Here is a 26,282-nt window from a genome sequence, read left to right on the forward strand (position 1 = left end):
ATTTTGAGCGGTCCCAAGATTCCAACAAAAATAAGTGCTGATGGAGTGGTGACTCCAAAAGAAGAAGCTGAATGGAATGAGGACGACAAGAAGAAGATGGAGATGAATGCTAAAGCCATCAACCTTCTTCACTATGCTATCAGCTTTGAAGAGTACCAAAAGGTATCTAGATGCAAGACAGCCAAAGAAATCTGGGAAAAACTCTAGGTTACACACGAATGTACTAAACAAGTCAAAGAAACGAGGATGGATATGCTACAAAAAGAATATGAGATGTTCAACATGAAGGATAGAGAAAGCATTGATGAAGCATTTGAGAGATTTTCAATCATAATCAACAACCTTGATGCTATGGGTACAAACTACTCAGAACAAACCCTAGTGAGAAAACTCCTTAGAAGCCTCACAAAAGAATGGGAAACCACTGCCACTGTCCTAACCGAGAGCAATAACCTAAGCCCTATAACCTATGATGAGCTGAGAGGAAAACTCCTTGCCTATGAAACCACACACACAAATCCAGACTCAAAGAAAAAGGGAATAGCCCTCAAGTCAAAAATCGAACCAAAAGAGAGTGAGTCTAGTGATGGTATTTCAGATGATAAGCTTATATTTTTTGCTAGGAGATTTAGAAGGATGATGAAAAACAAGGGCAAATACAAGCGTTCAAGCTCAAAGGAACACAAGATGGACTTGAGTAAGGTGACGTGTCATCATTGCAAGGAGGTTGCACACTTCAAGCTAAACTGTCCAAAGCTCAAGAAGGAGGACAAAGGAAAGAAAGACAAGAAGAGAGTGCTTATGGCAGCTTGGAAGGATCTTGAGAACGACTCCAATGAGGAAGAAGATTCTGAAGGTGAAGATAAAGACTGCTTCATGGCTGGAAACAATAATTTTGATGAGGTAAATTTCTTTGACTTGTCTATGGATGATTTACATGCTATTATTGATTATCTTACTTTAAACACCTCAAAACTTCTAGACAAGTACAATGAGTGCAGATCTGAAAGAGATGTGTTAAAAGCTGAAAATGATTTTTTAAAAGAAAAAGTGAAGGAAACTGAATGTGCTTTGGACATTATCGAAGAAAATAGATTTCTAAAATATAAACTTGAAAAATTAAAAGGAAAGCACATTGTGGATCCTTCTCATGAGTTAATTGCTGAAAATGAAAGATTAAATGATATGATTAAAAGACTGAATGGTGACTTAGCAAAATTTGCTCAAAGTTCTAGTAACTTGGACAAATTATTTGCAAGCCAAAGACCATTATTTGAAAAATCTAGTTTAGGTTATATAGCTAAGGAAAGTGAAGTTTTCAATGATTCCTCTATGAAATTTGTGGCTTCTTCATCAAATACTAATCCACACCAAACAAATCTGGTATTGAATATGTTCCAATATTTGAAGAAAAATTTGATGAAGTATACACAAGTAAAACTGAGCCTTCACCAAGAACCGAACCTAATTCAAACAGGCCAGGTTTGGGGTACATTTCGAAAAATAAGGCTGCTTTCAAGAAACCACAATTTTACAACAAAACCTCATATTCGAAAAGTCCAAAAGTTCAAAAAAATTCTGGTGAAAACGCTTTTGCAAAGAGGAAAAAGTTTAATAAAAATCAGTTTGTCAAAAGAAATGCACCTCTTCCAAAAACCAGAAAATTTCAACCCTTTAATCATTTCCAGCAAAATAACTCACCTCAATTTCAGCGATATACATCAGAAAATCATTGTTTTAATTGCAAAAAATTTGGTCACTCATATGCACAATGTTTCATTGAAAAGAGAGTTGTGGAAACCAAATTTACAATGTTGTTTATGATTTCAATGCACTTGGGCAACCAAGATGGATTAACTTCAAAGGATCCAAATTAATTTGGATACTTAAGGTTACTTGAAGTTTTTCATGCAGATTTGCCTAGCATCCAAGAACAAAAAGGATATGTGGTACTTGGATAGTGGATGCTCTAGGCACATGACTAGAAGGTCAACTTACTTCATCAAACTAAACAAGTATGATGGAGGTTTTGTGACCTTTGGAGATGATGGTAAAGGTAAAATTATTGCAGTTGGAAAAGTAGGTAATGAACAATCTACTTTCATTGATGATGTATTTTTGGTATGTGGTTTAAAGCACAATCTTTTGAGTATAAGTCAGCTGTGGGACTTAGGATATTTAGTGACTTTCAAAAGACTTGAATGCTGTGTTGTAAATGAAAAGACAAATGAAGTGCTTTTTGTTGCCAAGCATTGTAATAATGTGTATGGACTTACCCTTGATGAACTAAAGGATCAACATGTAGCTTGTTTTCATTCTAAAGAATCTGAAAAGTGGCTATGGCATAAGAGATTGGGCCATGCAAGTATGTTTCAAATAAACAAACTTGTAAAGAAAGAGTTAGTAAGAGGTCTTCCTTTGATAAAGTTTGACAAAGACATCACTTGTGATGCTTGCCAAATGAGAAAACAAACAAAATGTTCATTTAAACCAAAGGAAGACATCTCTACTAAAAGGCCACTTGAGTTGCTACACATTGATTTAGTGGATGACTACACTAGGTTTGGTTGGGTTTTATTTCTTGCTCACAAAAATGAAGCTTTTTCGTCCTTTGAACCTTTTTGCAAGAAAATTCAAAATGAAAAGGATTTGAAGATCTCTTTATAAGAAGTGATCATGGAACTGAATTTGAAAATAATTTATTTGAATCCTTTTGTGAGGAATTTGGAATATCTCACAACTTCTCTTGTCCAAGGACACCACAATAAAATGGTGTGGTTGAAAGAAGAAATAGAAGCATACAAGAAATGACAAGAGCCATGCTTTGTGAGAGTAATGTTCCAAAATTCCTTTGGGCTGAAGCGGTTAACACATCTTGCCACATTTTGAATAGAACTATCATAAAGAAATTTTCGAAGAAAAGCCCTTATGAACTTTGGAAAGGTTACCCACCAAACTTGGACTACTTGCACATCTTTGGACGTAAATGTTTTGTTCTTAATAACAAAGATAATTTGGGTAAATTTGATCCAAAGGCTTATGAGTGCTTGTTTGTAGGATATTTCACAACTAGTAAAGCATATAGGGTTTATCATCAAGATGCTAGGATTATTGAGGAGTCCATATATGTTATATTTTATGATACTAACTTGGTGCAAAGTATTTTGGAAGACTGTGATGCAGCGAATCAAGCTCAAAAGGATGATGAAACTGTGCAAAATCATCAAAATAGAAATTCTATTCAAGCTAAACCAGAAACTGCAGTTGCTAAAAATTCAAGAGACAATTCCATTTTGTCTCATGAATCTGAAAGAAATCCTGAAGCCAGCAGCACCCAGAATCCCTTGGTATCTGAATCTGCCTCCAAGTCCACCAGACCTCGTGAATGGAGATTCTTGAAGAATTATCCTGAGGAATTTGTTATTGGGGACATCTCTCATGGGGTTAGAACCCGGTCTTCAACAAAAAAGGTAAATGAAGGAACAAACATTTCTCTTCTCTCTCAAATGGAGCCTCAAAATGTCAAGGAAGCCCTTGATGACCCTTCTTGGGTAAAGGCAATGGAAGATGAGCTCCAAGAGTTTGAGAAGAACCAAGTGTGGACTTTAGTTCCAAGGCCAAGTGGAAAGAAAGTGACCGGCACCAAGTGGATTTTTTGGAACAAGCTACGAGAGGATGGTAGCATTTAAAGAAACAAGGGAAGGCTAGTGGCACAAGGATATGACCAAGAAGAAGGAATAGACTTTGATGAATCCTTTGCCCCTATTGCTCGAATGGAAGCTATAAGACTTCTCTTAACTTATGCTGCATTTTGTGGTTTTAAATTATATCAAATGGATGTGAAATGTGCATTTTTGAATGGTGTGATAGATAGAGAAGTGTATATGGAGCAGCCACCTGGTTTTGAAAATAAAGAGAATTCTAACCATGTTTTCAAGTTATCAAAAGCTCTCTGTGGTTTAAGACAAGCTCCTAGAGCTTGGTATGAGAGACTTAGCTCTTTTCTTTTGAAAAATGGTTTTCAAAGAGGCACCACAGACACAACTTTATTTATCAAGAACTCTAATGATTCCTTCATTCTAGTCCAAATATATGTTGATGACATTATTTTTGGATCAGCAAATGAATCCCTTTGTTTTGAATTTGGAAAACTCATGACAAGTGAATTTGACATGAGTATGATGGGTGAACTTAATTTTTTCCCTGGGCTACAAATTAAACAAACTGAAAATGGTATTTTCATTCATCAAGAGAAGTATGCCAAGGAATTAGTTAAGAAATTTGGTATGGAAAATGGCAAACCCATGGGAACACCCATGCACCCTAATTCAAAATTAGATAAGGGAGGAACTGAGAAAGATGTAGATGAGACTAGGTATAGAGGAATGATTGGTTTTCTTATGTACTTAACTTTCTCTAGAGCCGATATTGTGAAAAGTGTTGGATTGTGTTCAAGGTTCCAATCCAAACCAAAAGAGTCACATCTTTCTGCAGTTAAGAGGATCATTAGATATGTGACGGGTGGAAAAGTGCCGATTAAGAATTTATAGTGAGAATAGCGTTGTAAGTACAGTTCTTAACTGACAAAAAAATCCGCTTATCAATTTAGAAAGAATTGTCACAATTTGAGAATAAAATATTGGGAGTAGAAAACTAGAAATCCCAGGTCGTCTCCCAACGAGTTGACAAAAGAGTGCTATTTTATTGATCAGGAATTTTCCGAGAAATTTTAAGAGTTGGAGAACAGAAAAATAAATGACTGTAAATTAAAGCAATAAAAATTAGAGTCAGAGACTAGAGAGCCAGCCAACAACTTCCAATCAAAATTAACACTTGAGTATTCCAACTCAAGGGTCTCCTATTAATCAACTCCCAAGTCAAGTTGGGAGTCTACTCCATTGATATGAATGCCATTTTCATAAAAATATAAAGGGAATAAAAAGAAGACATGGAAATTCAAATAAAGTAATAACAGAAAATTAATTAAAGGTAAAAATAATTCTTTGCATTAATAATCCCAAAACCATAAACATCCATATCTGAACAGGGTAAATGGGTGATTAAAAGAGTAAGAGAATAAGGAAACAAACTAGAATGATAGAAACTTCAACGGAGGTAGTAACTCTTCTCAATATCCAAATCAAAAGCATAAAATTAGAAATCTATGAATGTAAAGAACCCTAGAGGAAGTGGTAGTTTTCTCTCTAAGATTCAAAGCTAAAAACTAAATACTTGTAAAACTGAATGTGTCAATGTGTGTTGAGTCTCTGCTTGTCCCCTGGCTCTAATATGTGTTTTTGGGCCAAAAACTGGGTCCAAATTCAGCCCAAAATCACCCCCAACGTCTTCTGAGATTTCTGCACGTGGCGCACGTCACGCGTACGCGTCAGTCACGCGTACGCGTCGATGGTCTTCTTCGCGTGTCACACGTACGTGGTGCACGAAAATTACTTCACAATGTAATTCCGCACAACTAACCAGCAAGTGCACTGGGTCGTCCAAGTAATACCTTACGTGAGTAAGGGTCAATCCCACGGAGATTGTTGGCTTGAAGCAATCTATGGTTATCTTGTAACTCTTAGTCAGGAAAACAATAAAATAATTCACTTATCAAATTTGATTGCAAAGAATAAAAGGGCAGAATACAAATTATACTTGTATGCAATGATGGAGAATATGTTGGAGTTTTGGAGATGCTTTGTCTTCTGAAATTCTGCTTTCCTCTATTTTCTGATTCACGCACGCACGTCCTCCTATGGCAAGCTGTGTGTAGGTGGATCACCGTTGTCAATGGCTACCATCCATCCTTCCAGTGAAAAGGGTCCAAATGCGCTGTCAACGCACGGCTAATCATCTGCAGGTTCTCAATCGTAACGGAATAGGATTTACTATCCTTTTGCGTCTGTCACTACGCCCAGCACTCGCGAGTTTGAAGCTCGTCACAGTCATTCAATCCCTGAATCCTACTCGGAATACCACAGACAAGGTTTAGACTTTCCGGATTCTCTTGAATGCTGCCATCAATCTAGCTTATACCACGAAGATTCTGATTAAGAGATCTAAGAGATATTCATTCATTCTACGGTGGAACGTAAGTGGTTGTCAGGCACGCGTTCGTGGAGGAATGATGATGATTGTCACGTTCATCACATTCATATTGAAGTGCGAATGGATATCTTAGATAGGAACATGCATGTTTGAATGGAAAACAGAAATACTTGCATTAATTCATCGAGACACAGCAGAGCTCCTCACCCCCAACAATAGGGTTTAGAGACTCATGCCGTCAAAAGGTACAAAGTTCAGATCTAAAAATTTCATGAGATCCAAAATAAATCTCTAAAAGTTGTTTAAATACTAAACTAGTAGCCTAGGTTTACAGAAAATGAGTAAACTATGATAGATGGTGCAGAAATCCACTTCTGGGGCCCACTTGATGTGTGCTGGGGCTGAGACTTAAGTTAATCACGTGCATAGGGCTGTTTTGGGCGTTCAACGCCAGCTTTGGATCCTTTTCTGGCGTTGAACTCCAACTTGTAACTTGTTTCTGGCGCTGGACGCCAGACAGCAGCATGAAACTGGCGTTGAACGCCAGTTTACGTCCTCTATCCTTGAGCAAAGTATGGACTATTATATATGTTTAGAAAGCCCTGGATGTCTACTTTCCAACGCAATTGGAAGCGCGCTATTTGGAGTTCTGTAGCTCCAGAAAATCTACTTTGAGTGCAGAGAGGTCAGAATCCAACAGCATCAGCAGTCCTTTTTCAGCCTGAATCAGATTTTTGCTCAGCTCCCTCAATTTCAGCCAGAAAATACCTGAAATCACAGAAAAATACACAAACTCATAGTAAAGTCCAGAAATATGAATTTTTCCTAGAAACTAATGAAAATAAACTAAAAACTAACTAAAACATACTAAAATCTATATGAAATTACCCCCAAAAAGCGTATAAAATATCCGCTCATCACAACACCAAACTTAAACTGTTGCTTGTTCTCAAGCAACTAGATAAATAAAATAGAATACAAATAATTTTAAGAAGCAATAATATCTCAGAGTTTTTGAGTGAAGCTCAGATTCTAATTAGATGAGCGGGACTAGTAGCTTTTTGCTTCTGAATAGTTTTGGCATCTCACTTTATCCATTGAAGCTCAGAGTGATTGGCATCTATAGGAACTCAGAATGTAGATAGTGATATTGATTCTCCTAGTTCAGTATGTTGATCCTTGAACACAGCTACTTTATGAGTCTTAGCCGTGGCCCTAAGCACTTTGTTTTCCAGTATTACCACCAGATACATAAATGCCACAGACACATAATTGGGTGAACCTTTTCAGATTGTGACTCAGCTTTGCTAAAGTCCCCAATTAGAGGTGTCCAGGGTTCTTAAGCACACTCTTCGTTTTGCTTTAGACCTTGACTTTAACCGCTCAGTCTCAAGTTTTCACTTGACACCTTCACGCCACAAACACATGGTTAGGGACAGCTTGGTTTAGCCGCTTAGGCCAGGATTTTATTCCTTTAGGCCCTCCTATCCACTGATGCTCAAAGCCTTGGGATCCTTTTTATTTACCCTTGCCTTTTGGTTTTAAGGGTTATTGGCTTTTTCTGCTTGCTTTCCTCTTTTTTTTTTTTGCAAGCTTTGTTCTTTGCTGCTTTTTCTTGCTTCAAGAATCATTTTTATGATTTTTCAGATTATCAATAACATGTCTCATGTTCATCATTCTTTCAAGAGCTAACATATTTAACAGTCTTAAACATCAAATTCAAAAGACATATGCACTGTTCAAGCATTCATTCAGAAGACAGAAAACATTGCCACCACATATAAATAATTAGAATTTATCTTAAAAAAAACTTGAAAAAAATTATTGCCTCTTATTCTAAAGAAATTCTTCTATTTTATTCATGTTTAATGATGATGATAAAATTAAATTATAGCTTAATTGGGGATAAATTCAAAAAAAAAAATATAGATACTAATTACTACTATATGACTCCTAAGGTAAAGCTAATAAAAACAGTTATCACAGAGTTAAGGCTAAGATTGGAATTTAACAACCTTTGTTCTGGGAAGTGAATGTTCCTCTAATCTGCGGGGTGCTTGGTCCTTCAAGAGATACTTTCTGGTGCTTCAATTCCCTTAAATCACGCCCTTGCTCCTCCTGTTCTTTAAGCAAATAGCAAAGAATGCTACTTTGTTCTTTCTGTTCTTTCTGTATTTGTTCCATAGCTTCTTGCATCTTGGTAATAGATGTTTCAAGATACTCCCAGTATTCAGATTGAGGGATTTCTGGGAGAATTTCCTGTGTTCTTTTCTTGATGGGGTCATCCTGTGCTTGTTGTTTTTCCATTGATTCTTTGGTGATTGGCTTCTCAACTGAGATATACTCAGTTATTCCCATCTTTACTCCAGTGTCCTTACAGAGCATAGAAATCAAGCTTGGATAAGCCAACCTGGCATCTTTGGAATTTTTGTTTGCAATTTTGTAGAATTCAGTTGAAATCAGTTGATGAACTTCCACTTCTTTTCCCATCATGATGCAATGGATCATCACTGCTCTTCTAATAGTGACTTCAGAACGGTTGCTAGTGGGCAGCAGAGAATGCCCAATGAAGTCCAGCCATCCTCTGGCGACTGGTTTGAGATCTTCTCTTTTGAGTTGATTTGGGACACCCTTCGTGATGGTGGTCCACCTGGCTCCAGGGATACATATGTCCTCTAGAATCTTATTCAGGCCCTTGTCTGTTCTCATCATTCTCCTATTGAAGGAGTCTGGATCATCTTTCAGCTGAGGCAGCTTTAAGATCTCCCTGATCTTGTCAGGGTGGGTATGAACAATCTTTCCTCTGACCAAGGTCCGATAGTCATAGATAGCAGATCCAGATAGTCTTTGCCTGTCTGTATGCCACATATTAGCATAGAACTCCTGGACCATATTCCTTCCCACTTTCGTTTCAGGATTAGCTAGGATCTCCCAGTTCCTGATTTGAATTTGCTCCTGGATCTCCGGATATTCGTCTTCTTTCAGATCGAATCTAACTTCCGGGATCACTGATCTTAGACCCATTATTTTGTAATAATGGTCTGAATGTTCTTTAGTTAAGAACTTCCCTTGGTTCCAAAGTGGTTTTGGAACTCTTTCTTTCTTGCCTCTTGGAGTGGGTTGTTTTCCTTTAGGAGCCATGATCTTAGTGATCACGGATAAGCATACCAAACTTAGAGGTTTGCTTGTCCTCAAGCAAAAAGAAAAGAAAGGAGAGGGAGAGAAGGAGAGCTAGGTGCAATGGTGGATGGGGGGGAGGGAGGCCGAATGGGTTTTTAAAAGGGAGGGGGGTTTTCGTAAATAGGGAGAAAGATAAGATAGAAGATATGATTTTAAAAAAAAAGTATGATAAGAGAAGATATGATTTAAAATTGAAAAGATATGAAAGATATTTGAAAAAGATAGATTTGAATTTTTGAAAAAGATAATATGGAGGTTTGAAAAAGATATTGATTAGTTGAAAAGATTTTTGAATGAAAAGAGATAGATTTGTTTTGAAAATTTTGAAAAAGAGTTGAATTGGATTGAAAAAAAGGGATTTGTGCTTATGGATTAGGATACATTTAATATTTTTAAAGAAGGGTTTTTAGAAATTAGGGATTTTAGAAATCAGGGTTTGTAACATGTTTATGCAAGAAATCATGAATTGAAACATGAAAATTAAGATTAAAATGAAAAATATGAAGAAAAAACGAATTTACCTCCTCCCCACCATCCTGGCGTTTGAATGCCCAAACGCTGCATGTTTTGGGCGTTCAACGCCCAAATGGTGCCTCTCCTGGGCGTTCAACGCCCAGCTGTTGCTTCTTTCTGGCGTTGAACGCCAGGAACTCCTTTGTCATTGGGCGTTTTTCCGAACGCCCAGGACGCTGTAAATCTGGCGTTAAACGCCCAGAAGATGCTTCTTTCTGGCGTTTAACGCCCAGATGGCTATCCTTACTGGCGTTCAACGCCTAGTGGATGCTTCTTTTGGGCGTTGAATGCCCAAAACAGACTTTTACTGGCGTTTTCTTGTCAGTGAGCTCTTTTTCTCTATTTTGTGTGCAGAATCCTTCTGTAACCTTGTGAACTTATACAATTGACTCTTTACCTTAGTATCAGTGAACTTTATATAAACAAATAAAATCAATAATAGGGCAAAATGCTTAGAGGAAGTGATGCCCCATGGCTGGGTTGCCTCCCAGCAAGCGCTTCTTTATTGTCTTTAGCTGGACCTTGCTGAGCTTTTAATCTAGCTTCAGCCTTGAGCACTCTTGCTCAACATTGCCTTCAAGATAGTGCTTGATTCTCTGTCCATTAACAATGAACTTCTTATCAAAATCAATATCTTGAAGCTCAACATAACCATATGGTGATACACTTGTAATCACATATGGTCCCCTCCACCGGGACTTCAGTTTCCCGGGGAATAGCCTGAGCCTAGAGTTAAACAACAGAACCTTTTGTCCTGGTTTAAAGATTCTAGATGACAGCTTTCTGTCATGCCACTTTTTTTATTTTTCTTTATAAAGCTTGGCATTTTCGAAAGCAGTGAATCTGAATTCCTCTAGCTCATTTAGCTGGAGCAATCTTTTTTCTCCAGCTAATTTGGCATCAAAGTTTAGGAATCTGGTTGCCCAGTAGGCTTTATGTTCCAGTTCCACGGGCAGGTGACATGCCTTACCATACACAAGTTGGTATGGAGAGGTCCCTATAGGAGTCTTGAATGCTGTTCTGTATGCCCACAGAGCATCATCCAAGTTTCTTGCCCAATCCTTTCTACGGGTACTTACAGTCCGTTCTAGGATTCTTTTTAGCTCTTTGTTAGAGACTTCAGCTTCTCTATTGGTCTGTGGATGATATGGAGTCGCCACCTTGTGGCGAATCCCATACCGAACCATGGCAGAGTAAAGCTGTTTGTTGCAGAAGTGAGTGCCCCCATCACTGATTAGTACTCTAGGGACCCCAAACCTGCTGAAGATATATTTCTGGAGGAACTTCAGCACTGTTTTAGTATCATTGGTGGGTGTGGCAATGGCCTCTACCCATTTTGATACGTAGTCAACTGCCACCAGAATGTAAGTGTTTGAGTATGATGGTGGGAAAGGTCCCATGAAGTCAATTCCCCATACGTCAAACAACTCAATCTCCAAGATTCCTTGTTGAGGCATGGCGTAACCATGGGGCAGATTACCAGCTCTTTGGCAACTATCACAATTACGTACAAACTCTCGGGAATCTCTATAGAGTGTTGGCCAATAGAAACCACATTGGAGGACCTTGGTGGCTGTCCGCTCACCTCCGAAATGGCCTCCATATTGTGATCCATGGCAATGCCATAGGATCCTCTGTGCTTCTTCTCTAGGCACACATCTCCGGATTATTCCGTCTGCACATCTCTTAAAGAGATAGGGTTCATCCCACAAGTAGTACTTTGCATCAGTAATTAGTTTTTTCTTTTGTTGCCTGTTGTACTCTTTGGGTATGAACTATGCAGCTTTATAGTTCGCAATGTCTGCAAACCATGGTGCTTCCTGAATGGCAAATAAATGCTCATCCGGAAAAGTCTCAGAGATCTCAAGAGAGGGGAGGGACGTCCCTTCTACTGGCTCTATCCGGGACAGATGATCAGCCAATTGGTTTTCTGTCCCTTTTCTGTCTCTTATTTCTATATCAAACTCTTGCAGAAGCAACACCCATCTTATGAGCCTGGGTTTTTAATCTTGCTTTGTGAGTAGATATTTAAGAGAAGCATGGTCAGTATACACAATCACCTTTGATCCTACTAAGTATGATCCAAACTTGTCAATGGCATAAACCACTGTAAGTAATTCTTTTTCTGTGGTTGTGTAGTTTTTCTAGGCATCATTTAAAATGCGGCTAGCATAATAAATGACATGCAGAAGCTTGTCATGCCTCTGTCCCAGTACTGCACCAATGGCGTGATCACTGGAATCACACATTAGCTCAAATGGTAATGTCCAGTCTGGTGCAGAAATAACTGGTGCTGTGACTAGCTTGGCTTTCAGCGTTTCAAACGCCTGCAGACACTCTGTGTCAAACACAAATGGCGTGTCAGCAGCTAGCAGATTGCTCAGAGGTTTTGCGATTTTTGAAAAATCCTTTATAAACCTCCTATAGAATCCTGCATGCCCCAGAAAGCTTCTGATTGCCTTAACATTGGCAGGTGGTGGTAATTTTTCAATCACCTCTATTTTTGGTTGATCCACCTCTATTCCCTTGTTTGAAATTTTATGCCCAAGGACAATCCCTTCAGTCACCATAAAGTGACATTTTTCCCAGTTTAAAACTAGGTTGGTCTCTTGGCATCTTTTCAGAACTAGTTTCAGGTGATCAAGGCAGGAGCTGAATGAGTCTCCATATACTGAGAAGTCATCCATGAAGACTTCCAGAAATTTTTCCACCATATCAGATAAAATAGAGAGCATGCATCTCTGGAAGGTTGCAAGCGCATTACACAGCCCAAATGGCATCCTTCTATAAGCAAACACTCCCGATGGACATGTGAATGCTGTTTTCTCTTGATCTTGGGGATCTACTACAATCTGATTATAGCCTGAGTAGCCATCCAAAAAGCAGTAATAATCATGACCTGCCAATCTTTCTAGCATCTGGTCTATGAATGGTAAAGGAAAATAATCCTTTCTGGTGGCTGTATTGAGCCTTCTGTAGTCAATACACATGCGCCACCCTGTAACTATTCTTGTAAGAACCAGTTCATTCTTTTCATTATGAACCACTGTCATGCCTCCCTTTTTGGGGACAACTTGAACAGGGCTCACCCAGGGGCTATCAGAAATAGGATAAATAATCCCAGCCTCTAGTAATTTGGTGACCTCTTTCTGCACCACTTTCTTCATGGCTGGATTTAGCCGCCTCTGTGGTTGAACCACTGGTTTAGCATTATCCTCCAATAAGATTTTGTGCATGCATCTAGCTGGGCTTATGCCCTTAAGGTCACCTATGGACCACCCAAGAGCTGTCTTGTGTGTCCTTAGCACTTGAATAAGTGCTTCCTCTTCCTGTGGATTTAAAGCAGAGCTTATGATCACCGGAAAAGTGTCACCTTTTCCTAGAAATGCATATTTCAGGGATGGTGGTAATGGTATGAGCTCGGGTTTAGGAGGTTTTTCCTCTGTCTGAGGAAATCTCAGAGGCTCTTTCATTTCCTCTGAATCCTCCAAATCAGGCTGAACATCTTTAAAGATGTCTTCCAACTCTGATTCGAGACTCTCAGCCATGTTGATCTCTTCTACCAAGGAGTCAATAAGATCAACTTTCATGCAGTCTTTTGATGTGTCTGGATGCTGCATGGCTTTGACAGCGTTCAACTTAAACTCATCATCATTGACTCTCAGGGTTATTTCCCCCTGTTAGACATCAATGAGAGTTCGTCCAGTTGCTAGGAAGGGTCTTCCTAGAATGAGAGTGGCACTCTTGTGCTCCTCCATTTCCAGCACTACAAAGTCAGTGGGAAAGGCGAATGGCCCAACTCTGACAATCATGTCTTCAATCACGCCTGATGGGTATTTAATGGAGCCATCAGTAAGTTGGAGACATATCCGGGTTGGTTTAACTTCTTCAGTTAAACCAAGCTTTCTGATAGTAGATGCAGGTATTAGGTTGATGCTTGCCCCAAGATCACATAAAGCTGTCTTGGTGCAATTACCTTCTAATGTGCATGGTATCAGAAAACTCCCAGGGTCTTTAAGATTTTCAGGAAAGCTTTTCAGAATGACTGCACTGCATTCTTCAGTGAGGAGAACTCTTTCAGTTTCTCTCCAATCCTTCTTATGACTCAAGATCTCTTTCATGAACTTGGCATAAGAAGGTATTTGCTCAAGTGCCTCTGCAAATGGAATCTTTATTTCAAGAGTCTTGAGATAATCTGCAAAGCGAGCAAATTGCTTATCCTGTTCCTCTTGGCGCAGTTTTTGAGGATAAGGTATCTTGGCTTTATATCCCTCAACCTTAGTTGCTGTAAGTTTATTTCCTACAGAAGTGGTTGAAGAAGCCTTTTTAGATGGGTTGTTATCAGCACTTGTGTGTGTCTGATCCCTCACTGGCAATTGAGTGCCAGAGTTAGAAGCTGGAGTGACGTTAGACGCCAGCTCCTCATCTGTTCTTGGCGTTTGAACGCCAGAACTGTGCTTCTTTTGGGCGTTCAACGCCAGATCCTTGCTTGTTTCTGGCGTTGAACGCCAGTCCTGAACATGGTCTGGGCGTTCAGCGCCAGCCTTCCACCCAACTTCTAGCGTTTTAGCACCAGAATTATTTTTCCCTGGGCTCTTACTGTCCTCAGATGGATTTTGGGTGGTTTGCTCATTTCTTGGTTTCCTGCTGCTTTGAAGTGGGGTATTTAGTGCTTTCCCACTTCTTAGTTGAACTGCTTGGCATTCTTCTGTTATTTGTTTTGACAGCTGCTGCCTTGTTTGCTTTAATTGTACTTCCATGTTTATATTAGCCATCCTTGTCTCTTGTAGTTTATCCTTGAATTCAGCTAACTGCTTTGTTAGAAAATCCAATTGCTGATTGAATTCAGCAGCTTGCTCTGCAGGACTGAGTTCAGCAGTTACTGTTTTAGCCTCTTCTTTCATGGAAGGGTCACTGCTTAAGTACAGATGCTGATTTCTAGCAACTGTATCAATGAGCTCTTGAGCTTCTTCAATTGTCTTTTTCATGTGGATAGATCCACCAGCTGAGCAATCTAAAGAGATCTGGGCTTTTTCTGTAAGCCCATAATAGAAGATGTCTAACTGAACCCACTCTGAAAATATTTCAGAGGGGCATCTTCGTAGCATCTCTCTGTATCTCTCCCAGGCATCATAAAGAGATTCATTATCTCTTTGTTTAAAGCCTTGGATATCCAGCCTTAGTTGTGTCATCCATTTTGGAGGAAAGTATTGATTCAGGAATTTTTCTGTCAGCTGTTTCCATGTCCTTATGCTAGCCTTAGGTTGGTTATATAACCATCTCTTGGCTTGATCTTTTACAGCAAATGGAAACAGTAATAATCTGTAGACATCCTGATCTACCTCCTTATCATGTACTGTGTTAGTAATTTGTAAAAACTGTGCCAGAAACTCTGTAGGTTCTTCCTGTGGAAGACTGGAATACTGGCAGCTTTGCTGCACCATGATAATGAGCTGAGGATTCAACTCAAAGCTACTGACTCCAATGGAGGGTATGCAGATACTGCTCCCATATGAAGCAGTAGAGGGGTTAGCATATGACCCCAGAGTCCTCCTGGACTGCTCATTTCCACTTAGATCCATGATGGAGAAAGGGAGATGATGTAAAATAAAAATTTTATATTTATTTATTTATTTATTTATTTATTTAATTATTTCGAAAATAAAATAAATTAAAATAAAATAAATAAAAATAGGTGAAGATTTTTCGAAACAATGAGAAGAGAGAAAGTGATTAGGAAGTTTTGAAAAAGATATGATTTGAAAAGGATTTTAAATTTTTGAAAAAAAAAATCTGAATTTTGAAAATAATTTTCGAAAATTTGTTTTTAGAAATAGAGAGAAAAAATATTTTTGAATTTAAATAGGAAAGAGAGAAACAGTAAGATAGCCCAAGATTTAAAATTTTTAGATCTAATGCTCCTTGTTTTCGAAAATTTTGGAGGGAAAACACCAAGGAACACCAAACTTAAAAATTTTAAGATCAAGACGCAAGGAAAACTCAAGAACACAAGAACATGAAGAAAGAACACCAAATTTAAAATTTTTAGAAAACCAAAATAAAATTTTCGAAAAACAAAGGAAAACCAACAAGAAAACACCAAACTTAAAGTTTGGCACGAGATTTAATAGAAAAAATATTTTTGAAAAATTTTTGAAAAGAAAATAAAAGACTCTGACCCAAAAAGACAAAAAATTCCTAATCTAAGCAACAAGATTCACCGTCAGTTGTTCAAACTCAAACAATCCCCGGCAACGGCGCCAAAAACTTGGTGCACGAAAATTACTTCACAATGTAATTCCGCACAACTAACCAGCAAGTGCACTGGGTCGTCTAAGTAATATCTTACGTGAGTAAGGGTCGATCCCACGGAGATTGTTGGCTTGAAGCAATCTATGGTTATCTTGTAACTCTTAGTCAGGAAAACAATAAAATAATTCACTTATCAAATTTGATTGCAAGGAATAAAAGGGCAGAACACAAATTATACTTGTATGCAATGATGGAGAATATGTTGGAGTTTTGGAGATGCTTTGTCTTCTGAAATTCTGCTTTCCTCTGTTTTCTGATTCACGCACGCACGTCCTCCTATGGCAAGCTGTGTGTAGGTGGATCACCGTTGTCAATGGCTACCATCTATCCTTCCAGTGAAAAGGGTCCAAATGCGCTGTCACCGCACGGCTAATCATCTGCAGGTTCTCAATCGTACCGGAATAGGATTTACTATCCTTTTCCTTCTGTCACTATGCCCAGCACTCGCGAGTTTGAAGCTCGTCACAGTCATTCAATCCTTGAATCCTACTCGGAATACCACAGACAAGGTTTAGACTTTCCGGATTCTCTTGAATGCTGCCATCAATCTAGCTTATACCACGAAGATTCTGATTAAGAGATCTAAGAGATATTCATTCATTCTACGGTGGAACGTAAGTGGTTGTCAGGCACACGTTCGTGGAGGAATGATGATGATTGTCACGCTCACCACATTCATATTGAAGTGCGAATGGATATCTTAGATAGGAACACGCATGTTTGAATGGAAAACAGAAATACTTGCATTAATTCATCGAGACACAGCAGAGCTCCTCACCCCCAACAATGGGGTTTAGAGACTCATGCCGTCAAAAGGTACAAAGTTCAGATCTAAAAATGTCATGAGATCCAAAATAAATCTCTAAAAGTTGTTTAAATACTAAACTAGTAGCCTAGGTTTACAGAAAATGAGTAAACTATGATAGATAGTGCAGAAATCCACTTCTGGGGCCCACTTGATGTGTGCTGGGGCTGAGACTTAAGTTAATCACGTGCATAGGGCTGTTTTGGGCATTCAACGTCAGCTTTAGATCCTTTTCTGGCATTGAACTCTAACTTGTAACTTGTTTCTGGCGCTGGACGCCAGACAGCAGCATGGAACTGGTGTTGAACGCCGGTTTACGTCCTCTATCCTTGAGCAAAATATAGACTATTATATATTTCTGGAAAGCCCTGGATGTCTACTTTTCAACGCAATTAGAAGCGCGCCATTTGGAGTTCTGTAGCTCCAGAAAATCCACTTTGAGTGCAGGGAGGTCAGAATCCAACAACATCAGCAGTCCTTTTTCAGCCTGAATCAAATTTTTGCTCAGCTCCCTTAATTTCAGCCAGAAAATACCTAAAATCACAGAAATACACACAAACTCATAGTAAAGTCTAGAAATATGAATTTTGCCTAGAAACTAATGAAAATAAACTAAAAACTAACAAAAACATACTAAAATCTATATGAAATTACCCCCAAAAAGCGTATAAAATATCTGCTCATCAGTACGCGTCAGGTACTCGCACGCGTCACCATGCAATTTCACTTTTCATGCGTACGTGTCAAGTACGTGCACGGGTCGCCATGGAAAGCTCCAAATCACGCGCATGCGTCAGGTAGGCGCACGCGTCGTTCCTCGCTGGTCAGCTCCTTAGTTTCTTGTGTTTCTTCCATTTTTACAAGCTTCCTTTCTATCCTCTAAGCCATTCCTGCCCTATAAAGCCCAAAAACACTTAACACACAGATCATGGTATCGAATGGTATAAAAGGACATTAAAAAGTACACAATTTAAAGGCTTAGGAAGCAAGTTTTCAACCATAGAACAAAATTAGGAAGGAATTCTAAAAGCATGCAAATTGTATGAATAAGTGTGCAAAGACTTGATATAAACCATTCAATTTAGCACAAGATAAACCATAAAATAGTGGTTTATCAATCTCCCCACACTTAAACATTAGCATGTCCTCATGCTAAGCTCAAGGAGACAAAAGGAATGAATGAGGGAAAGCAAGACTCATGAAATGCAACCTATATATGAATGCAACTATATGCTAAGATGTTTCTACCTACTTGGTTAAAAGTAAACAGGTTCTCCAAGACAAACATAAACCAGATTCCACTAATTCAAATCATACAATAAAAGACAAGTAAACTTGTAGGAAGATAGCTCATGAAAGCAGGGAACATAGAATCAAGCATTGAACCCTCACTGGAAGTGTATATGCACTCTAATCGCTCAGGTGTCTAGGGTGAATCCACTTTACTCTTCTCTAGTCATGCTTTCTAAAACTTTGTTCTTCATCTAACCAATCAACAAATATTTAATGTACCAATGCAAACATCATGAAGTCTTTTCAAGGTTGTAATGGGGCTAAGGTAAGGTTGAGGATATATGTATGGCCAAGTGAGCTATAAATTGAATCTTTGACTAACCTAAGTTCTCACCTACACACACAGACACACTCTATATAATTCTAAAATCATGCCTAGCTACCCATAATCTCACCTTTTGTGTATTTCACATACTCATGTATTAAATTTCCTTTAATTTCATCACATATGCATTGATCTTTTATTAAACTTAACCTTAGGGTGATTTTATCCCCTATTTATTTATTTATATTATATATATATATTTTTTTATTTTTTTTATGATTTAATTTTTTTTAAGGTAAAAATGAAAGCAAACATAACATATCAATGCATATGTTTTTTTTTTTTTTGGTTTCATATGAGTATGCACCCAAATTTCCAATATTTTTTTGTCAATGAAACACAATACTTTCTTATTAACCCATGTTCCCAAAATTTCCCCACACTTAGTTGACACACAATCTCTACGTTAAGCTAACTAAAGATTCAATGGGATAATTAATTATTTTTCATCTTAAGGCTAGTGATGTGGTAAAATACAGAACAAATGGGGATCAAAAGGCTCAAGGTGGCAAACAAGGGTAATTGAAATGGTAGGCTATTTGGGATAAGTGAGATAATATCAAATAATGGCCTCAATCATATGTATGCATGTAATTATGTAAATACACTAAATAATAGACATATAGAATGGAAGAAAGCATAGATTACAATCATAGAGAAGGAAACACGCAAGAATAAGAATTATGGTTAAATAATGTAACCATATAAATAAGCTCGAAAATCTCACAGGTTGTGTGTTCTTAGCTCAAAAACCATGTTCCAAATTACAATCCTCAAACAAGTTTAACAAAAAAGTTTTCATTTAAATTAGTGAAATATTATAAGATAGGGTTTTGAAAAAGAACTTTATTACTTCAACTAAGCAAAACATACATGCAAGCAACTATTATCATGTAATCTATCCTATCTAATAAGAGAAAAAACTAACATGTTGGTGTTAAAAGAGAGAGGTTACCTCCGGAAGTCAAGGACTGCCCTCCCCACACTTAAGGCTTGACACGGTCCTCTAACGAACGGATTCTTGTGTGGTCTAGAATTTTACAATAGATTCTCGTTGTTAGTATAGTTTCTAAACCAACAAAGAATCCTTTCATAAAAAAATTTGGTTGTCACTTAAGCAAACCCAATAAAAATAATAAACCGAAGCATTTAAACCTTGGATCGTCTCTCAAGGAATTACAGGGAGGTGTATTTATTATTGGTTATGAAAAAGTATCTTTTTGGGTTTTTTGAAATAAGAGAACAAGAAAATAAAATGGCAAGAAATTAAATTAATAACTAAGAAAAGACTCTTGGCAAGGTATGAAAATTGGACGTCCTATCCTAGTTATCCTTATCAATTGTGATGAGAATTGTTCATTGCTCCCACTTGGTTATCCTCTAACTATGAAGGAAGGTCAAGTGGATGAATCAATTCGATTCCTCAGGTCCTAGTCAACTCCTATAGAAAGACTAGATTTATTGGAATTCGAATCAACCAGCAACTTACGATTATCAATCAACAAAGGAGTTTGATAATTCAAGAGTCTCCAATTAATCAATTCAAGCGAAGAATGTAAGAAGCTAAATTGAAATCATTAATATGAAATACCTCAAATTGCATTAAATAGAAAATCAAATCAAACATGAGAATTCAAAAACTAAATAGCAACATAAAGTAATCAATAAGGGAAATAACTAAACTAGAAAGCTAGAACAAATAAAAGTAGCAAAGAAACTAAATTAAAGGAACATTGATTCTGGAATTGAGGAGAAATAAACCTAAAAGTAAGAGAAATCTTAATACCTAGAGAGAGGAGAGAGCCTCTCTCTCTAGAAAACTACATCTAAAACCTAAAATTATGAAAAATGAGAAGTGTGTCTATGAATGAATGGATCCTCCCACTCTATAGCCTCTAATCTGTACTTTCTGGGCCAAAAACTGGGTCAAAAATAGCCCAGAAATCACCCCCAGCGATTTCGGATACGTCCAGCACGTGGCTCTGTCACGCGTACGCGTCGTCCATGCGTACGCATGGATTGAACTTTCGACAGATCACGCGTACGCGTGACCCCACGCATGCGCATCGCCTAACAGCATGGCAATGATGGGGAACAAACCATTCCACACAAACTCACCGGCAAGTGTACCGGGTCGCATCAAGTAGTAAAACTCACTTAGAGTGAGGTCGATCCCACAGGGATTGATGGATCAAGCAACTTTAGTGGGTGATTAGTTTAGTCAAGCTAACATTGGTGACTTGGGTGAAATTGAGTAACAGAAAGGAAATTGCAAGGAATTTAAAATGCAGAAGGTAAATTACAGTGAAAGTAAAGTGCAGAATGTAAATTTGCTGAAGCTTAAATGACAAGAAAAGTAAAATTGCAGCAGATCTCACTTGCAGGAATTAAATTGACAGAAGCTTAAAGAACAAGAAATGTAAATTGCATCAAGTGTATATCAGCAGAATGTAGATTGGACAAAAGCTTAGAGAGCAAGAAAAGTAAATTTGCAGCAAAATATAAAGGGGGGGCTAGATACTAGAAGATCAATGAAGCAGTAGATCAAAGCCTAGAATAATTCCAGGAAAATTAAATTGCAGGAAAAGAAAATTAAAGGTAAATGGAATAGAAGATTTAAATTCAGGTTCAATGTAAACTGAAGTGTGTAATTGTAGAAAAGTAAAAGTAGCAGAAGAGGAAATCAGCAAGAAGAGTTAGATCAATTTTGAAATCTCAAAGGGAAATTAATAATTTCAATGAAGCAGTAAAAACAGAAAGAAAGCCAAGAGCTCAATTGCTCTGTTGATCAAAACAGAAAGAAAATTGCAGAGGAAGGAAAATAAAACAGAAAGGAAAAGAAAACCCAGATTTGATTTCCATTTCTCAAGTTCACAAAGAAAAATTTAAACAAAGAGCTCTCTATTCTAATCCTACTCCTATTGCTCTCTAGTAGAGCCAGCCTCCTTAATGAAATGAGATTGGTGCCTTTATATAGGCTTTACAAAATGAAAATGAAAATGAAATTAAATTGAAAACAAATTATAATTTAAATGAAATTCCTAATCTAGCTTATTTTTGTACCTTTGGGTGATGATATGGGCTTTTCTTGGTTTGGCTTTGAAGAAAAAATGTATCCGGGTGGCCTTGGTTCACGTGGCATGGGTCAGGGTTGCTTGGTTCAAGTTGGTTTGGTGTGAGGGAACCTTCCAGGGGAGCGCTCTGCTTGAATTAGTGAGCGTAGCGCTCATTTTCCTTTGGCCAAGCATGCTTCTAGCGCTCAATAAGTGAGCTCTACGCTCAAATAATGAGCACTACTCCTTGTGTTGAATGTGTGCCCCCTCTTCGATCCTTGGTGAGAGCACTGCTTGGTTGGTTTTTGGGCCTTAAAGGTGCCTATCACTTGTGCTTCAATTTCATGCCAAATATAGATTGCTATATATCGTTGGAAAGCTCTGAATGTCAGCTTTCCAACGCAACTAGAAGCGCATCAATTGGACATCTATAGCTCATGTTATAGTCCTTTGAAGGAAGCATGGTCATGCTGTCACAAGGCTTAAAGAAAAGCCCGAAAATGCTCACTCTAGTGAGCATAGCGCTCACTTCTTTGAGCACTCCTTGTGATGTGCCTTGCTTTCCTTGCGCATGCCTTGCTTCCTGGTTGAGGAGCACAAAAATGCTCACTCTAGTGAGCATAGCGCTCACTTCTTTGAGCGTTCCTTGCTTTTGATGTGTGCCTTTCTTGGTTGAGCGCGACGCTTTCTTTTCATGGGCCACGTTTTTTAAAGCGTGGCCTAAGGTCCAAGGCGTGCCCAAACTTCAAAAGCGTGCCCAAAATTCCTCTTTTCTTCTATTTAGCTTTTTTTGTGCCTTTTTTGCTTCTTTTTTCACTTATTTCCTACAAAATTTATAAAATCAAAAGATCAAGGAAATATACCATTTAAGCACAAAAGAATGCAATATTTAAGCACCAATCATCAATTTCTTGTATGAAAAAGCATGAAAAATATGACATGATGACATGTCATCACAACACGAAACCTAAACCTTGCTTGTCCCCAAGCAAGAAATAAATCATGTAGTACATTTTGACAAACCAAGGTGAGAAGAATAGCAAGTTAATATTCATGGTAGGCTAATTTTCTATGCATGCTACAATCACAAAAGAAATGTAAATGACTGATGCTTCTATCTAGCTCAATTTATGAAATCTTTTCCTTTTATTCCTTCCTTGAAACAAGCTTTTGATTTTCTTATTAGCTTCTCCTTTTAGGTGTTTTACCCCATGAGTTGATAACAAATCTATGACTTCTAAATGCTTAGTTTTCAAGTATTACCACTTGATACATAAGCACCACAAGCATTTAACTAGAGGACTTCTTTAAGCTCATTTGTTTCTTTTCTTGACTCTCTAATCATTGATGCTTAGAACCTTGAGCTTTGAGGGAGTGCTTTTGCACTTGAGCCTAGCCTTGACCTCTAAGGGTTTTGTTTTCAAGCTTTTTGCTTGATACATAAACACCACAATTACTTAACAATGAAATTGTCATTGGTACTCAGAGCCTTCAGCTTTCTCATTCTTTCCCTTTTTCTTTTCTTGCCTTAATTTGCAATTGCTTCTTCAAGGTTTTCATGATTTCAAAAGGTTTCACAAAATGTCATAGATGAAAACTTCAATTAAATAAAATCTAATGCAATTGAGAAACAATTAATCATACTAGCCTTCCAATACTTGTATGCACATGCTAAGTTCTTCTTTAATTCCTTGTTTGTTTATGATCATGATGCTTTATTATTTTTGAATTCACAAAACTCAATTTGGTAGTCATAATGTCACAGCAACATGTTGCAAATCAAAATCCAAGCTATGCTTATTCATACCACACATGCATACAGAGAAGATAAAGACAATCATGCAATTTAAAGTGCTGAAGTAAGTAGGAGGAGAAATGAGCGTTACCACCTTGTGGTTCATCTTCCTTGTTGTTGTCCTTTTCCTCCCATTCTTCCTCTTTCCTTGCCAAACTCAGAATGCTTGCTCATCCTCAAGCAACAATGAGAACAATGGCTATGGGGCTAAGATGGATCATGAGTGTCTTACACAATGAAATATTAATAGTAACATGTGTTTTAAGCAAGAAAAATGAATAATAACAACGAAGGCACAGAGAAACAGAGACATTGTGATTGCAAAAATAAGAGGGTGTGCATGATACATTGCATAAAGAATGAGTGGCACACTAAACTTAGTGTGACACTTTCACTTGGAATTAATGCAAGTATCCAGTAAAGATTGGAAGCAAATTTTGTTGCATAGCAACACCAAACTTAGAATGCAACCATATGTCAATTTATTTGAACTAAAACTAAGCACTAGACCAAAAAAAAAGAACTAAAACTAAGCAAATGAAACTGTTATTTGCTAAATATAATCACCAAGCCAAGAATCTGTCATGAGTAAGGATTTCTTGGTGATGTATTAACAAAAACAGTCAAGAAGCAAAATAAATGATAGCATTAAAAACAAAGAAATAACTAAAGTAAACAGAATAACAAAGTGTCAAACCAAAAGAAAAGAATAACACTACAGAGGCATTATGATTATGCAGACAAGTGGTGTTGCTGAATGAATTGCATAGAAAATAAGTGGCACACCAAACTTAGAATCATAGTGTGACACTCTCAATTAGAATTGATGCAATCATCCAGAGGGATTGAAAACAAATTGTTGCATGGCAACACCAAACTTAGAATGTAATCATATGCCAATTTATTGAAAATTAAACAAAGTAAAGAAAGAAAATAAACCAAGCAGAGAAATAAAATGTTACCTAAGGTTGGGTTGCCTCCCAACAAGCGCTCTTTTAGTGTAATTAGCTTGACATATTGTTCTTCACTTTCTTCCTCTTCTTCCAATTTATTAAGAGGAATAACCTCAAGGGGGGAGAAGAGTCAGCTATTGTCCCTTGTCTTGGCCTCTTCTCAGCAAGCTTCCTTTTGTAAATGGCTTGATTGAGCTTGCTTGCTGGATCAGGGACAGGATTGGTGCTCTTGTTAGTTGCTTTCACTTCATGGTTATCAGTACTTGGTGGTTGTGTGATTGTTGGAGTGTTTTCTTCATCAAGAGCCTCATGAATTGGTGGTTCCATGAGCCTTTCATCTATGTAATTCCCTGCTTCACTTGAGTGTGAATTCTCTTGATTGACTTCCTCACTTTCTTGTTCTTCCACTTCCTCTTTTGCACCCAACATTTGACTTAATAGCACTTTCATGGAGGAGGTTTGTTGTTCTTCCCAAAATTTCTTCATCTCCTCTTTATATCTTTCAATCATGGATTCAAGTACTGAGACGTTTTGGTTCAGGGACGCTTGTGAGGGCTGTGGTTCCCTTGTCATCTTAAGTGGCTTTTGTAGATATGCAACCTCAGGTTCAATTACTTTCACTACCTCTTCCTTCTTTACTGAAAATTCACTTGACACAGAGACCTATTCTTATTGTTCTTCCATTTCCTCCTTCACATCCACCAATTGGTCTTCATCTTCCTTGCTTAGCAGTTCTGAGTGTTTCCTCATTTGCTCTAAGTGCCCATCCATTTTCTTGAAGAGGATCTCTTGCTCTGTCCGGAATTGTTTTTGTTCTTCAAGGAGTTGTTCTTGTCTTTCCAATAACTCTCTGGACTTTTGAAGGGGATCCTCAGCTACTAGCTCAAAATATGAAGGTTGAGGGAAATCTTGCGGATATGGATGTATTGTAATGAGATTGTTTTGAGTGGTATGGAATGAATCTTGTAGATTGTGGAATAAGTTTTGTGGTTGGTGGAATGAGTTGTATGGATTTTGGAGGAGGCTTTATGTTGAGGCATAATTAAGTGATGAAGAATTTTCAAGTGAAGAAATGGGAGGTGAGGTTGGACAATTTTGCATAAATGAATTGAAGGTATGCTCAGGTGATGATGGCTCTTGATATGTGGAGTATGAATTGTCAAATGCTCTCTGATTTTGGTCCTCCCAAGTACAACTAAAAGAATTGTTGAATTTATCACAGTATGGATCTTCTTGTGGTATTGGTGGACAATTTTGCATGAATTTATTGAAAGCACACTCCAGTGATAATGTTTCTTGATGAACAAAGTATGGATCATCAAGATCCCTCTGATTCTACCCCTCCCAGTCACCATATGAGTGGTTGTTATAGCAGTACGAGTCATCTTATGGCTCTGGGAGGTGTTCATACCCTTTCATTCCTTAGTGATACTCCCAGCCACCATTAGCATAATAATATGAATTATTTTGTGGTGTTGGGTGGTATTCCATGGAATTGTCTTAATTAGCATATCCCCATTAGTTGGATTGCTCATAATCTGTTGATTCTTGGTGATATTCCCAGCCACCAATAGAGTAATGACTTGAATCAAGCTGTGGTGGTGGGAAATATCCCATATGATTCTCTTGCTCATCTTATGTCTCTGAAGCATATCTACATTGATTGGAGTGCTCAGAATTTGTATTTTCTTGGTGATATTCCCAGCCATCATTAGAAATTGGTGATGGTGGGTAATATCCCATAAAATTTGTTTGATCATAAGATGAGTTGAACTCCATTTGAATTTTGTAAAACACAACACCAATGAAAATTGAAATTCATATCTCAGAGACGAATTTCTTAGTGAGGCAATAACTCAAACACCTTGGTGTCAGTTTAAAATAGAGAACAAAAACAAAGAAAATGCTTAATCTAGACTTCTCACCCACTTAATCATTGTTGATCTAAATCAATCTCCAGCAACGGCGCCAAAAACTTGATGGGGGAAAAACGATTCCACACAAA

General features: G+C 37.8%; 1 protein-coding gene across 1 annotated transcript in view; it reads left to right on the forward strand.

Annotated features, from left to right (window-relative positions):
- Window positions 1-249: 249 nt before the first annotated feature.
- The window catches only part of LOC148577027 (uncharacterized), a 74,116-nt gene continuing 48,083 nt past the window's right edge, over window positions 250-26,282 (forward strand). The window contains exons 1-2 of the mRNA XM_088502831.1: window positions 250-903; window positions 1,915-1,988. Of these exons, the coding sequence (XP_088358957.1) occupies window positions 253-903; window positions 1,915-1,988 (725 nt within the window). The 5' untranslated portion in view covers window positions 250-252. The remainder of the gene's footprint in view (window positions 904-1,914; window positions 1,989-26,282) is intronic.

The sequence above is a fragment of the Arachis ipaensis genome, chromosome B1 (assembly GCF_059453495.1).
Source record: "Arachis ipaensis isolate K30076 ecotype BB chromosome B1, ASM5945349v1, whole genome shotgun sequence".
NCBI classification, from domain to species: Eukaryota; Viridiplantae; Streptophyta; class Magnoliopsida; order Fabales; family Fabaceae; genus Arachis; species Arachis ipaensis.